Raw genomic sequence first — 15,337 nt, forward strand, 5'->3', positions numbered from 1 at the left:
TATTGCAGCATTGCATAGTTGAAGGTAATGCTGGAGGCAAATCTTGCAGAGCTCTGCGTAACCCGCAATCACTGCAAGCTGTTTACCCTCGACCGCGGTCGTCCACATGCAATCAAAGCTCGCAATCACACGGTGATCGCAATGATAATTTGCGCCCTTATATCTTCACGAGTACAATTAGTTTTTATTTATCCCTTTGGCCGGCTTCACTAAAAATAGATTTTAACGTGACTTTTGCATTGAGGTCGAGGATGTTGACAAGGACCGAGAGGCATAAGCACACACAAACCTCAATGAGACAGCGTTTTTGGGTCTGAGCGGAGTGAGCAAAACGAAAACTCTCAATTATTGCAGCGCGGTATGGGGCTGAATCGTATCCGTGGGCAAACTTCGGGAACAAGTGCAGTTTTCATAGGAAGTTGTTCAGTCGGCACACAAATAGCAGGGAAATTTTGCTTGCTTCTGTGATAAGTATTGGATTTGCTGCGGACAGGAGCGAAACTTGACAATGCTGACAGTACAGCGGTCTAGGAAATTTTGTGTTCGAAAAGGTTACATCTATTTTTGAGCTCAGACTTTCGCTAGTCTTTTCCAGACTACCGCACAAATCAGGTACGGTATCACATCGCGAGGTAAAACGTTTTTGGTCTTGCACAATGTTACTTATAAATAGAAAAAGTGGGTCACAACATCGCCTTGATCCTTTAGTAAAATCCCCAGCTTCCTGCTGACTTGTCCAATTTCGTGACGGACATCACGAAACCAGCGGCGATCGACAACTTTTGGGTCAAAATCCGCGAGTTTATTCAACCGGATACAGTTACGCTAAATCGGTCTGTAGACCTGCCCCGGTGGCCATCTCGCGCCAGGTTCGCGTTTCCGTAAAGCGGCAAGCGTCCTTCGTACTTTAAGGAGAAACCTCGTTTCGTGATCGTGTTGCCGACAACCTCGCAAGTGATTCACAACCGCTGTGACGTCGCTTGTGTAACGCTCTGTCGCTTGTAGCTTGTTCGTTTAATCTGTTAAATGTTTTTGTTTGTGCGCTACCTGCTTGGCCAGGGAAAAAACACCTACTGCGGTATACGTCAGTCGTATCTGGCGATTAAACATTTTGAAGCCTTCAGGAGGCGAGTGACGTAATATGATCGGAGCCTGTGAGCGTCTCTCTCTCGTCAGACTTTTTCTTCTGACAAAAGGTAAAGTATATAAAGCCAAGAAGGTATGACATTTAGGTATAGCATGGGCCGCCGCCGTGGGCCGCAGTCAGGATTAACAGAGCTTTCAATTACGATTGCTGTTATGTTGTAACAAATATAAAACTGTTTTATGTTTCTTTAGAAAGCTACATTAAAGAGTTTAAAGCACTGATAAGAATAGGAATATGTTGACGAACGGTTCGACTAAAGCACTCTGCAAGTGTATGCCTAATACTGAAGTCTTGAAATATGCCGCCAAAAGTATGCAGAGATCAAGCACCTTGGACGCAACGACTAACATGCAAAATACACATCATCAAAGGCGCCGAGCAAGCGTGGTGTATCCCAGCTCCGAAGCAAGATGCCTCAGGCACATCCCTCGACGCAGCTTAGCCGAGGCTGTTAAGGACTTTGCACGCGTTGCAAGAGAGCACGGCAGCAGGTTGAAAATGCAAGTTCTAGGACAAACGGAATGCGAGACACAAGCCACAAGCTACGCCAAAATCCCCGGACCTCGCGGCATTCCATTTTTGGGTTCGGTGCTTGAATACACAGCTCTCGGACGATTCTCGCCCAAAGAGTTCGACAAGGCGCTACGTCACAGACATAACAGGTAAGCATCATTTTGCAAGATTTTTACATACTACGAGTTCTAAAAATGCATGTAAATTACTGGCTACTACGCAGATACGCGTCACTGATTGTTTACTAAACGCAATTTACCTGTACAGATACGGAACCATTTTCCGCGAGAAACTAATGAACGAAGAATTTGTGTACGTTTCCGACCCTAAGGACATTCGAGTCGTTGTCCAGAACGAGGGTAAAACACCACTCCGACCCCATCTCGAAGCCATAGTGAGATGTCGTCACCAAGAAAACCTCCCAGTCGGAATCACAGCAATGCAAGGTATTTAAAACTCCTGTTTATACAACCAATGAGGTAGCTTTTTCTCTTTGTTCAATAAGCAATCCGATTCGCTTTTCTCCGAACAGGCGCAGAATGGTTGCGAAATCGTAATGCCATCAACCCTGCCATCTCGCCCATGCAAATGGTTACAAAGTTTCGCAAAGCTCAAAGCTCTGTTACCGACGATTTCCTGGCTCAAATGGAAAGGACACGTGACTGCAAAACCGGTGAAATCCCGAATTTCGAACAGTGGCTTAACCGTTGGGCCCTCGAGTCAATTGGCGTGGTCCTTCTAGATTCAAGGTATGCAAAAATGCTGTACGCGATTGTGAAATTAAATTTGATACAAAAAGTGTCTTTTACGCAAAGAATATTGTTGTTAGCGGAATGGGTTTTAATCCATATCGTTTTACGCAGACTTGGTTTGCTTGAAAAATCCGAGGCCAAAGTCAACCCCAGCGCAGAGAAACTTCGCGAATGCATGGACATCTTTTTCGACTATGGAGCCAGATTGACTTTCGGCGTCCCCACTTGGAAACTGTTCAACACCAAAGACTGGAAAGTGTTTCGCCAGTGTCAACGCGATGAATTTCAATACGCCGGGCTCTTTGTGGACAGGTAAATCACATAATTTCTTGTTCGTACCGCATGTTAAACCCGTGACTCACACATAAGCGTTGGGTTAATTATTTGCCCGGATGCGTCTCGTCTTATTTGCCTACGATAGCGCAAAGCAAAATGTTTTAGCCTGAAGCGCCGAACCTTATTCTAATCTTAGATATTATCTTTTACAGAAAGCTAAAGGAACTGGCCCAGAAACAGGCGCTTGGGGGCTCTGCAAAAAGTCGCGACAGCAATGCACCTGCTAGTCTACTCGAGCACGTGATCAACAACAAATCACTGACGCGTGACGAAGCGTTGACTGTGTGCCTCGAACTATTAGCAGGGGGCATCGACACAACAGCGAGCGCCGCGATCTTCACACTTTACCACCTATCCGTAAACCAGAAGCACCAACAACATCTGCGTGAGCTTCTTGAACAAGAAGAGGCCGAAGGTCCAGTGAGCACCGGTTGCCCAATGAAGGTCCATACAACCGAGTTTTCCAAGTACTTAAAAGCATGCGTTTGGGAGTCTCTCCGAATTAACCCTCTGACTTACGCAAACATGCGACGGACGAGCAAGGATCTTGTACTCTCCGGTTACAAAGTGCCTAAGGGAACAACCGTCCGTTACACTTCGCATCTGATGAACCTTAAAAATGAAAAATATTTCCCCAATTCGGAGGAATTTATGCCCTCGAGATGGTTGGACAGAAAATCTGAACACAGGTAATTACTCATGTGCAATAAAATAATGAGATCGTTTAACATAGCAGTTTAAACACTGCAAATTTTATCCCGTGTGACAAATCTGACCTATGACTTGTATTTCAGATGTACAGAACAATTCACATTTACGCCATTCGGACACGGGGCTCGCCAATGCCCTGGTAGACGCGTCGCTGAGCAAGAGTTGGACTTGCTCTTCCGCGCCATCCTCAAAAACTACAAAGTTGGATACAAACATGGAAAGATGGGCACAAAAGTTCGTCTCTTCAACAAAGCCGACAAGCCGGCTCAATTCAGCTTTGAGCCCCTCTAAGCGATAACAGCAATCTTTTTTATCACAGCCATAACTTCAGGTTTCATTATTATTGTTTTTTTCTTCTGCGCCCCACTGCCCTTTTTATACATCGACTTTCCTACACTTATTTATTTCTGATTTTTACCTTTTCCAGAATGTTTGCGCTTTTCTCGAAGTTTTGCTCATCTATATATATATTATTTTATTTTTAATTTATTTGCGTCCGTATATGCATACATCTATAAATAGTACGCCGTAGAATCCTGGCTACGTGGTGCATTTTGGTTGTGTGATATCTTGTGCGCTTGTTATTAAAGCAAAGTTTAAACTTTGACAAACAGTTTCTTCAATCTTTAAATCAGAACACAGAACAGCGAAAGGCAAACTTTTGCCCCATAACAACGTTTGTTTGAAAGTAGGCAGCCGAAAAACCATGATTGTATACTTACATAATCCACGCATTGACCATTGTTGAGAGTGCCGAGGAATGGAACTCGCGTTGGTTTTGTTCGGTTTATTTTCCACAGTTCGTTAATCTGATGGAAGCTGTGAGCCCACATTGGCCGCTCGTTCGGTTCTTTCCAAGTATAAGCAGAATTCGCGTGCAGTAAGCGTACACAGCCCCTGGCCGTGGCTTATTTGTCGGCACCGTTGAGTTAGCTACAAAATATCCGTGACTGCAGATAACAGCATTTACTAGCTTGATCGCAACCAATAAAGCATAGGGTTTTTGCAGCGTTGCCGCGAAGCACATGCGTCCAATTTTCATTCCAACGCGATTTTGCGTGGCAGGGGACAATCTATGCCTGAAACCACCGCTTCAAAAATGATCGTTTCATCACGCTATGTGACAAGTTGAAGCTAACAGAAACTGCGTGATTGAGGAGATGTTACTTTTATTTGCTTGTAACGTAATTTCGGTGCGTAAATTGGTGAAGTATAAAAGTGAAAAATAAAAGAACACTTTTGGGCCATATTTTACAAAACATCGCGTTTATTTTCAAATAAAAAAGCAACAACAGATAGCACAAGTTGTATTTTGAATTCCGTTCATCCGTTTAATTTCGTGAATTTGTCGGTCTGTCACGTCCAAATCGCGTGATTAAAATCGTTGCATTTGATTTTGATCTAGTTGTGTTGCTAACGAAGCGCGAAATTTTAGTTGACACACGTATTTGCAAAACGTAAGAAGCTAACGTATACGAATATGGGAAAAACTAAGAACGTTCCAGACTTTGTTTCGCGTAAGTTTACAAATATAGAAAGAGAAGCGCCCCAAAAAATATGACCAATAATCTTGTCGAAAAACAACTTATCAATTTCAATAAAGTCATTTTCAGGGGGTTCAACATCTAAACAATACACCTACACAAAAAATATGTCGAGTATTTTTTTCATGTGGTGACGATTCTATTTTGATCTTACGGCACCTCGCCGGTGAGGTAATGTGGCAATTATGGTTGAAAAGGAAATATCAAGGATCTACGAGTATCCCAATTTCGATTTCGTCATGCAGTCATTTTGTATAATTCGATGTAAGTTAACCTCCACACTGTTGCGACAGAATGAGCCGTTTTCATTGTAGCTGTAACGTGTCTTACATTATTGGAGATTAATGTGTTATTGACCTTGTATGTGTCACTCCGATTTGAGTTCTGATAACGCCGGAAAACAAAGGTTTTAGCCAGAATGTTAGTAGAAAATATCGAATTTCGTGTTGTGTAATCCCCTATGTACTCGCATCGCTGTCTCACGAGGTAAGAAAAGCGCGGTTCGAAAAGTCGCGAGAATATTGGATCTGTCGATTGCAATAGTTGCGAAACGTTTACGATAAAATTTTGGCAAATTTCGTAATACGTTGCGTCGGGCGTGTACGCGCACTCTTGCTTATTGGGTTGCTGATTGTTTGTAGAGAAAACACAAGCGGAGTAGACTTGGTGCCAGAGGAACAAACAGCAACCGGCATTATGTACGTCACTCACGCTTCTATGACGTCACGATGTGAATCCGCAAATACAATGTTCGGCGATAGACAACCGGCAATGTGTGCCGACGGCCGGTAGCAGGCAGTTTTGACGCAAGATCGAAGGTTTGCTGCCCGGGCAATTTCGCAAGCGGCCCAGGGTCGTTCGTCACCCAGCTCCGTTTCAATGCGCTGATGTACGCAAGTCGGCGATAAGCAAGGGCCGAGTATCAGCGCTGAATAAACACCTTAACCGGCGTATCTTTTTTGCGGACGTAATAGGAACGATCTGCCACTTTCCGGATGCTTCCTTTTTATTTTGACCACGAGTTTCGAGAAATTTCGAAAACGCCCCCATCGTAGGACATCTGGTCGGTGTTTTGTCCACATCCATCATAGACCTTGTATCCTGTTTTCCAATGTGTAAGGGTGACATACAAGGGTTTTGTGCGAGGCTTTTCAGATTTGAATGTTAAGTCAGCGACCTTGTTACAAACCACATCAAGACTAAAAAAAGCAATAAGCTACGTGGTATCGTCATGAAGTAAAAATACCCACATGTATACGAACGCTCGCAACACCCGCTTCCTTATAAGTCGAAACAATCACGTCTACATACAACGGTTCAATATGTTCACACGATTTACCTATCGAACGTCGGCCTAACGTCATGATGTTTCTTCCGTATTAAAAAACACTTCGTTTGAAATGTAAAAAAAAACTCCAGCCCTTCACGGTCAATTATTGTCACCATTTCGTGCAAGGCACGCGCCATTGGGGCCAAAGGCAATAGGCATTTCAAAACAAACTGTATCGCAATGCCCCGCTTCGTGAATTGCGGCTATAAATTGCGTGTTATCTCATTATTAGAGGTTTGCCATCTTGTTTGTATCAACGAAATTAAATGGAATCACAAACCGGGCTATGATTGAAGGTTCAACGCTTTTAGTAAGCATTGTATCGCACTCAACTTCTGCGATAATTAATTTCCCTGTCGTATTATGTCACATGTTAATGTATTGAATTAAATGTAAAACACTACGGCGTTGGTGATGCACGTAGATGTATATTCTTGTAAGAGCAGTAATCAAACTATTTTGTTTAGGGAACTACGTTTTTGCAACTTTTACGCCTTTGAAAATTTAATCCAAGTGTTTCTACATTTTTTGCGAGCTTTGTTATTTTCTTAGAAATCACGGTCGGATATAATCCACAGTTGTTGTTTTTGGCAAAGGGCAATTTTGATTTTTTTCAATTCGATCTTTGACATTTGCTCGATTGACCTTGTTGATGAGACGTTGGAACTCGACAGTTATGACCGATAAAAGTGACGCTAAACGACGTGCTGCCATAGTTTGCAAATCGTAACGCCGGCGACAAAGGCGATTATCGAGCTGCGACGCTAAACAATATCGCGTCATATCTCGTCTTAAGTCTATGACGTTTCTCGATCTGCCGCGGAATGGGCTGGTGGCATCCGCAGCCGTCGCAAATCGACGAAGTAATCCGCTTTTAAGCGATACTAGAGTTTGCAGTAGCTGCCAGATAATCTATGTGGAGCACACAAGACCAACTGTCAACCGCAAAAGTTAAGTCAAGACTTGCTCTTATGTCCCTCTCTGAGGTGTCTTTGTTGACTGGGTCCCGCCCTCGCGCTTCGTCACCAAAAGACGGATAATCTAACGTTTGTAAACCCGCCGATCGAAAGTACCGGATCCGATGTACCAAGGCAGTCTTGTTAACAAGTCAAGTTCACCAATTACCTCTAGTGAACTTCACTTGTACTTAATTGCCCGAAAAAAATGCCCTTAACGCCTCGACGGATTTCTCTTTTCGGAAACAACTTGTTTGCTTTCATGGGTTTATAGACTCGTTTTCCATCTATTTAATCGCGTGGGCGAACGTATTTGTAGTTATTTTCCAATCAGGATCCCACATTATAATACTTTACTTGCGAATTTGCAACAAGTTAGGACCATCGTTTAAAATCTTTAAAATGACTATGGGTTGGAGTGTATTCCCCCATCTGAAGTATAAAAGTTAGAACAAAAGTTATTCCGATTACTGTGAAGCCACACTGGCATTTGTGCATGAAAAGGCATACGGAATTGCATCTGCTGATAAGGGTCGATGCCAATTTCCGGTAAAATCTTTTAAAGTTTAAGATCAAAGTTTGACAATATATTATTTTTTTTCGAGAAAATATTTGATGAAAGTAAATCAAACGCCATAGCGTTTATACTTACAAAATATTGAGTGTTTACCACCTTTGAAATAAAAACATCCTTATCTTCCGAAAGCATCTGTTTCAAGGAATGGAAAACCTATTCAACCGTTACCGGTTCAAACAGAGCGTTAAAGTACTTTGTGGTAACTCGAAACCGTTTTGATAAAACTGGCAAAACAAAAACTGATGTTGTCGCAATTGCATGGAGCGTGTAGAGGGCAAAACAGTGAGTTCCGAGTTTTCTATAGCTTTGGCGCTGGTAGCGGTTATAGAAATATGAACGCTTTTACATGCCACAAAATTTTAAGGATTTTCTTCCAAACTAAAAGAAAAAAAAATACGGTTTACTAGCGACATCTTATGGACCATGTGTGCAGACCTTACATAAACCATGAATTACCGAGATCACAGTGAACTACTAACAGGCATTTGAAGGATGATTAAATAACGTTTTATAAATATAAAGAAAAATGCTTCCATTATTTTAAACGCTACCCTGAAGCCTACACATGTTTAAAGAACAATAATTGCCATCAACAAATATTAGATGTTTTGGTCAAACTGACTCGCTTGTGTCGACGTTTTACTAAGTCGCCTGTCTTACGTAGGCTTACAAGGACGAGCAACTACATCTCAAGTACATCCAGTTCTCTCTCTATCGACTCAAGTAACATTCGTCCCAATTTTCGCACCTGACTAAAAGGTTTTCAAAATAGCCGGATTATTTTAGTGGGATTATTACAAGTCTAAATCATTTTTATTCACACAAAGGCACATAACATACACTTGTTTATCAACAAACGATTAAATCACATTGAGACTGAGTTAACTTGACAGGTCACAACAACATAAAGATATACGTTTACACCGACAAACACCTTAATCATAAATATACGGGAGTGGTCAAAAAACTATTTACCGTAATAGCAATAACCCGCATAACACCGAGTGGTGACACTTTGCTTGAAGTCGGGGCAGTGGCCAACTCCTCCTTGGTACTCGCACCTGTATGCAGTGGTCACTTGGCAGTCGGGATATTCACAAGCGGTTGTAGCCACTTTCACCGTCTTGCCGCAGAAGATCTCACAGCGCACTGTTTCCTGAAGTGGTTCAGTCACCGCATCGCAACCGTACGCACCGCCATTAGTACAGCTGCGTGTGCGAACCTTTTCACCGACTCCACAGGTGGCACTGCAACTTCCGAAAGCCGACCACTGGCTAAAGGTTGGACATTTTCCTGTTTGACAAGCTCTGGTCTCCTGACTGTCACCGAAACACTCTCCGTCGGATGGAATACAGGATCGTCCACGGATTTGACTTCCACCTCCACAGGAAGCATCGCAAGAACCCCAGGTACCCCACGGGCCGTAGTGTGGGCACTGGTTGTTGTTGCAAACCTCTACTTGGGTGTTGTCAGCATCCGAGCCACATACTTGATTCTTATACGCAACACATCGTCGCTTTCTGGTACGTCGACCTCCTCCACAAGAAACGGTACAGTCGGACCACTTTTGCCAATTGGAAAGGTAAGGAGCAACACCCGAATATTGGCGGGTAAGTTGGTTGCGGGGGATGTAACACAGAGATTGCTCGCAACAGCCCGCAAAGCTTCCCTTCAGTGGGTGAAAAGAACCGACATTGTAGTTATGATAAGGACATTGATGAGCGTGGATTGGGTTGTGGCCGGTTGGGTTTCCAAAAGAAGGATACTGGCTACCAGGAAAGTTAAATTGGAAACCAGGACCGCTGTTGTGAAAGCGACCGTTTGGATACTGTCCGGGAAGTGATGCACCTCTTGATCGATTGCGGTTTGCTTGCAGTGCCAAAGTGTAAGCCAGGATGTCCACTGAACCTTGTTTGCCAGTTTGTTTGCCAAAGGGAAACCCAGGATAATGCGGCTCAGACTGTAGTTTATTGAGGTAATATTCCCAGTTGTCAGCGGAGATGACACCCTCCTGGATCAGGTCGTAGTATTGTTGCCTTAAGTGTTGTGGGACCAATGTGAGAGTAATGTTCAGCAGCTTGTGGAATAGAGTTTTCTGAGTAACCGACGGGTCAACGACACATCCTGATTGCAAACAGTGGTGATAACTGTCCAAGAAATCACTTGGAGACGACTCGAGATTAAGCGGAAGGCACAGCGGTTGACCGTACATGTCTCTTGCTGTTGGTGTGGTGCTGCGGTAAGGGTCTTCACCGGATCGTACTTTCACGTGGCGCAGCTGAGCCGGATAGTAGCAGCCTAAGCCGGATTTAAAGCAACCTCCCAAAAGAGAACACTCTCTGGGATTAATACCTAAAATAGAAACAACATATGTTGTAGACACAGAGTAAAATGGTTTATAATAATGCGCTTTAACATGAGGAAACGAGTTAATACCTCTCCATCCAGCTCGTTTCGGTTTGATACCGATAAACTGCAAGACGTCGATCATGTAACACCCAGCAGGTGCTTCATCGATTTCGTGCTGGTTTTGATCGAGTAAACAGTTTGTGTACAAACCACTCCATTCTTTTCCGCTCTACAAGTAAACATTTTTATGTTAATACTTAGCAATAATCTTAAATCGCGTCCTATGTAATTCTAACATGCACAATGTGCGTAATAAAGAGTAGTTACGTAAACACAATATTATTGAAGTTTATAAATCAAGAGATATTTCATAATCAGTGGTTTTTTGTACTGCCCCTGAACAGCTAGTTGAATTAAAAATGTATTGTAAAAATGTAAGTAAAACCAATAACAACTTTAGTTTGTTAACTGGGGGTTTCAAGTTAAAAGTATCCAACAATGTGGAAACGTTTATCTTGCAAGATTAATGACATTGGCCATTTAAAAATATATACAAGAACTTTTGGCTTGTCGTGCAACCCGTTGTGCCGTCCCGTTTTACTCTCAGCGCGTCTTAAAGTGCAAATTTGATCTCCATCGCCTCTTTCAATTGCGCGCTAATTTAAGCAAGGCCTTATAATTTAAAGTATTTAAAAATTAAACAAAAAAGCGTAAAATATATTTAAAAAATCTTTGAATTCAAAAAACAATGACTCTTGATATCACGTACGGTTTTGACATATTTTTGGACAAGTCGATGAAATGCCACATTGCGAATAGCAAGATGACAAGTTGGAACACCAGGAAGAACGCTGTAACCGATTGCCCGTCGAAGTGTAGCCAATTCCACGTCGAAATAACAACCAGGTTGAGAGTGGCATGCGAAGCGATCGTTTTCAAATGCTGGGTTGCTGCTGCTGCACGGTGTTCTAAAAATTAAAAAAATAGATTTGACAAAGCGGCAATAAAAATAACATGAATTAAGTGGTGACCAGCGCATATCTATCCGATTATATGTTATCTGGACTAAGCGACCTTGCAGTACCACTTTAGTCAATACTCGGAACAAATAAAAAAACGCAGTAGCTTGCAACCATTTTTTTACAATACAACTTTCACAATTTTACGTTTTGACCAAAATAACATTTGAAGGTTATTTTCACCTTTGACAGTAAGGTACATTAACAGGGGCCTCCAGGAGTTTGTACAGATGTGGATCATGTGGATTAACGCCGCAATTGTCCGGAAACTGTTTGGGACAGAGTCGGGGAAATGGCGGAAGAACCGGTGGAAGGCCTGAAGACGAAAATGGGTAAAGTCCACCTGCGCCGATAACAAGGCCACCTGAAATGAAATATTGTGTTACTTGCTGAAATTGCAGGAAAGAAACCTTCTTCCTGATTATTTGTACCTGCATGAAAGTTCCTTCCGGATACTTCTTCGGGCTTAACGTATTTTTTCTCGAGTGTTTGTCTTGGAACTGTAACGAAGCAAGTTTTCGTATGTCACTATGATTTTGTTATCATGGTCCTATTTTCGGCAAACACAATTATCTTCTTTTAAAGGCAATTATATGACAAACAACAAAGTGTTTTAGTGGTTTTACAACCTTCATTTTGGTGCAGTATTTTTACCATATATATGCAGATGGACAACCGAGCCATAAATTAACACGGTTATATTAAAAACAACTTTATATGTGTGACGTTTTAAGGATTGTTTCATGAGTTTATCATTATATTTTCGTTTTCGAAAAAATCAAGCCAGTCTATTTGTTTAAATAAGTTTTTGGGGTGCATCTTGACTAGAAAACCGATAGGTTAATCGATTCCTTCTTACCATTACTTTTCTTTTCAATTTAACGTTTGCGTTCGCGGGTAAAAATAAACGATTGATTGATTGACATGGTTATTGGAGACGAAACTTACTTATTTTCGAATAGCATCCGCCTGCATACGATGCGCAGTGATCAGGACACTCGCTGTCTGGACCAGCAAGTTCAGTTGGATTTTTATTGCATTGATCAAAGTAGCAAGGGACTTTTGCAGCTGTAAAAAATAACACAGTTTGTAAATACACGGCAAACTAAAATCAATATCCACCCGACTTACTTGGAATTACTATTCCATCACTTCTCAGTTCGTCTATATTGCAGTTTTCAACTTCTGCAAAAAAACAAGTTAGATTGACGTTTTATTACGTTAAATAAGCACGTGGACATACCTGTGCCTCCGACTGCAAGCGAAAATGCGCAAAGCGCAAGAAGTGCAAAAAACTTTAACATTGTCTCGAAGTTTCACTGTAAACAAAAACACAATCAGGTAAACGACACATGTAGCATCAAAGGCCATTATTTTACACATTGAAAGCACGACGAAACAAAACAAAAAGTCAATTATGCTTTTAAAAATCGTATACGTACCAGGCCTCGCGAGTGTTCACCTTGTTGCTGACTGGAGTGTGGCTCTCATGAATGATTTTACCCCCTTCCTACTTCCCCTTATATACTAGCGCCGTGGACACAAGTGACCATTATCCAGCGCGTGGATTAAGCAGCGTCCAACGAACAAATTACGGGTGTAAAGGACTCGCAGCGGAAAGATATGTTACCCCACGTACAATTACGGTTGGATGATTACAAACTTGGCTACATAGTTTTATGTCGGCAATGCCAGATTACACATATGATTGTTGCATACTCGGGCTCGTGCACGACGATCCAGAATTAGGTTACGTCAAATTGTTTGTTATGTTTGGTAATTGACGAAAAGAAGACTGCAGCTCTACAACAAACTTATTTTTAAAAACGCATGGTCAAAAATGTAAATGCGACTTCGAATGAAAACTCTGCAACGCATGTTGTTTGTCACGAATTTTTTTGGTCATCAGTTATTTATAACCAGCCAAGTACGTTACAACAAAGATAATGAGTTTTGCAATCAACGATTAAATTTATACCTTGCACGACAACTATCTGATATAGGTTTTAGTCGACACACTTAGTTGTGTTAGTTTTCTGCAATCAGTAATGATTTTTTTAACTGTTCGAAGGGGGATAACTTGTACGCATTGTTTTGAGCCTGTTAATGATTGCCTAAAAGTCATCATTTTAACTGCATTTTAGCTCACTTGTTTCCAAATGTTTTCAGGGAACAATGTAATTCTCAATAAAATATTACACTCCCATTTAAAGGTTAAGGTTTCAATAAAAGTGTCCACATCTAGCATATTTGCCACTCCCTGTTCCAGGTTTGATATAAGCGTTTTTCGTGAACTTCTTCCCATTTCAAACTGAAACAGTTTGATTTTATTTTGCACAAAACCACAGCCGGTAAGGTGATAGGGAGGACAATACCTTTATAAATCAACATAAGGATAATTAAAGTTTTTTTACATATAAATACGGCCCAAAAGAGCCAAACCAAGCTCGGACCAAATATTCAATTTGGGCTCAGTGACAGGAACTTCAATATCAAGATATCTAAAGGACTATTCAGAGTTGAAGCCATGAGAGTTTTTGATTATATAAACACTTGGATCACATGTCAAACGCAAGCGATTTTTTGCATTAGAATTGTGCAGCCGGACCCTGGCGCCCCATTAAATGGTTGCCAAAAGCGTATTTTTTAACATTTTGTTGCGATTCGGCCAAAACCGAATGTTTACGAGGAAATTTTGATGCGTAAAACCCTTTTCTGCCAGTTAAGAACATCACTCTCTATCAAACTGCGTATTAAGTACAATCGCGCTAGAAACATCATTGTATTGCCCACTGCAGGCAACAGATTAGTAATTTATTTACAGACTGGTAACGACGTTCGAGGCGACAATGAGACCAACAGAACGAGGATTATGATCTTTTAAAAGCAGCAGATAAACACTACTATATTACAAAAGTTACTGCGCAACACCAAATTCGGTACAAGCTAACATTAATCATCATGGTAACAATTAACTTCCCAAAGCACGTGGCTATCAAAAGGCTTGAAACATCCCAAAAAAGCTCGCAGTCATAATAACAAGAAAATACAAGTCACGTCGTCGAAACCCACTGATCAATTACCCTAAAGCAGGGGGTTTCAACCTTTTTTGTGCAGAAACCTAACTGGGTTCAGTATATCGACACAGGGTAGCAGCATATCCATGTGAGAGGAATACACATATTTGCCCATGATGACAAAAATACGAAAATAACTTTTCTTACCCTTTATGAGTTCAGTGACAAAACAAACAAACAAACACGTGTCAACAAACAAGTCAAAGATGACATCTGCAGTCGGATAGACATATGGACGTCAGAATAGGGACTTTAACTGTAGGACAGTTTAAGTTCTTGCGCGGTCAACATACAAAAATTCGTCAAAAAAATTCTCAGACTCGCTTTTAATAATAAAATGCACGCAATAGCATTTGCCAAACACAGCAATACATCAAAGCACGCTTTTTTACAGGGCGATGAAACTGGTCGCAGCGTTGATAATGGTGACCTCGATGCTAAAGATCTCCAAGTTTATAGCTCCGTCCGGCATGATATTCTCTGTTGCGTTGTAGACCAGTACGGCGTCCAGAAACATTGGCAAGTTCGCTCGGAGTCGGGGTCGTGGGGAACCGTTATCAACAGGAATTTCTAATCCAGTAACCCAGTGTTGGTCTCCAAAGCGTGGCGAAGAAGGAACTTCTGGGATAGCAAAATCAAATGCCAGCCAATCAAGATACTCTCTATGCACTTGTTGATAGAACCGCATCGCTTTCTTGTTGGTATACCGTCTGTCTCCGCACAACTGGGAGAAGTCCGTTCTTGTGATTTTCTTGTTGTATAGTATGGAACGAAATTGCTGGAGATACTTCAACAGGTGATAGTCAGGGCCCAAGATGGTACCGTCGTAAAATTCAATGAACTTCGGAACATTTGTGAGCTCACACGTCTTGAGACTCCACATCCATCTTCCTGTAGGAACACACCACTCGTACATAGGAAACAAGGGTTCGCGAGCCACAGCATTGCCCAAAACAAGTTTCTCGGAGTCGTCTATTTCTTCTTGTTCGATCAAGTTGTTCTCAACAGTAGACATTTTTGCAAATT

General features: G+C 41.7%; 2 protein-coding genes across 2 annotated transcripts; one reads left to right on the forward strand and one right to left on the reverse strand.

Annotated features, from left to right (window-relative positions):
- The first annotated feature begins 1,344 nt into the window (after nucleotides 1-1,344).
- LOC145238266 (cytochrome P450 10-like) lies at nucleotides 1,345-4,053 on the forward strand. The gene is made up of 6 exons (XM_080101383.1): nucleotides 1,345-1,809; nucleotides 1,928-2,106; nucleotides 2,193-2,409; nucleotides 2,524-2,724; nucleotides 2,901-3,437; nucleotides 3,543-4,053. Exons 1-6 carry the CDS (start codon nucleotides 1,382-1,384, stop codon nucleotides 3,748-3,750), a joined length of 1,770 nt encoding a protein of 589 aa, XP_079957509.1. The 5' UTR covers nucleotides 1,345-1,381; the 3' UTR covers nucleotides 3,751-4,053.
- A 4,604-nt stretch (nucleotides 4,054-8,657) lies between these two features.
- On the reverse strand, nucleotides 8,658-12,759 carry LOC145238395 (uncharacterized). The gene is made up of 9 exons (XM_080101538.1): nucleotides 12,677-12,759; nucleotides 12,478-12,553; nucleotides 12,366-12,419; nucleotides 12,183-12,302; nucleotides 11,666-11,734; nucleotides 11,418-11,598; nucleotides 10,985-11,183; nucleotides 10,303-10,444; nucleotides 8,658-10,218 (listed from the first exon to the last, which is right to left on the reverse strand). The coding sequence occupies exons 2-9, from the start codon at nucleotides 12,536-12,538 to the stop codon at nucleotides 8,834-8,836; spliced, it is 2,211 nt and encodes a 736-aa protein (XP_079957664.1). The 5' UTR covers nucleotides 12,539-12,553; nucleotides 12,677-12,759; the 3' UTR covers nucleotides 8,658-8,833.
- Between the last annotated feature and the right edge of the window lie 2,578 nt (nucleotides 12,760-15,337).

Source organism: Phallusia mammillata, chromosome 7, assembly GCF_965637545.1.
Source record: "Phallusia mammillata chromosome 7, kaPhaMamm4.hap1.1, whole genome shotgun sequence".
NCBI lineage: Eukaryota > Metazoa > Chordata > Ascidiacea > Phlebobranchia > Ascidiidae > Phallusia > Phallusia mammillata.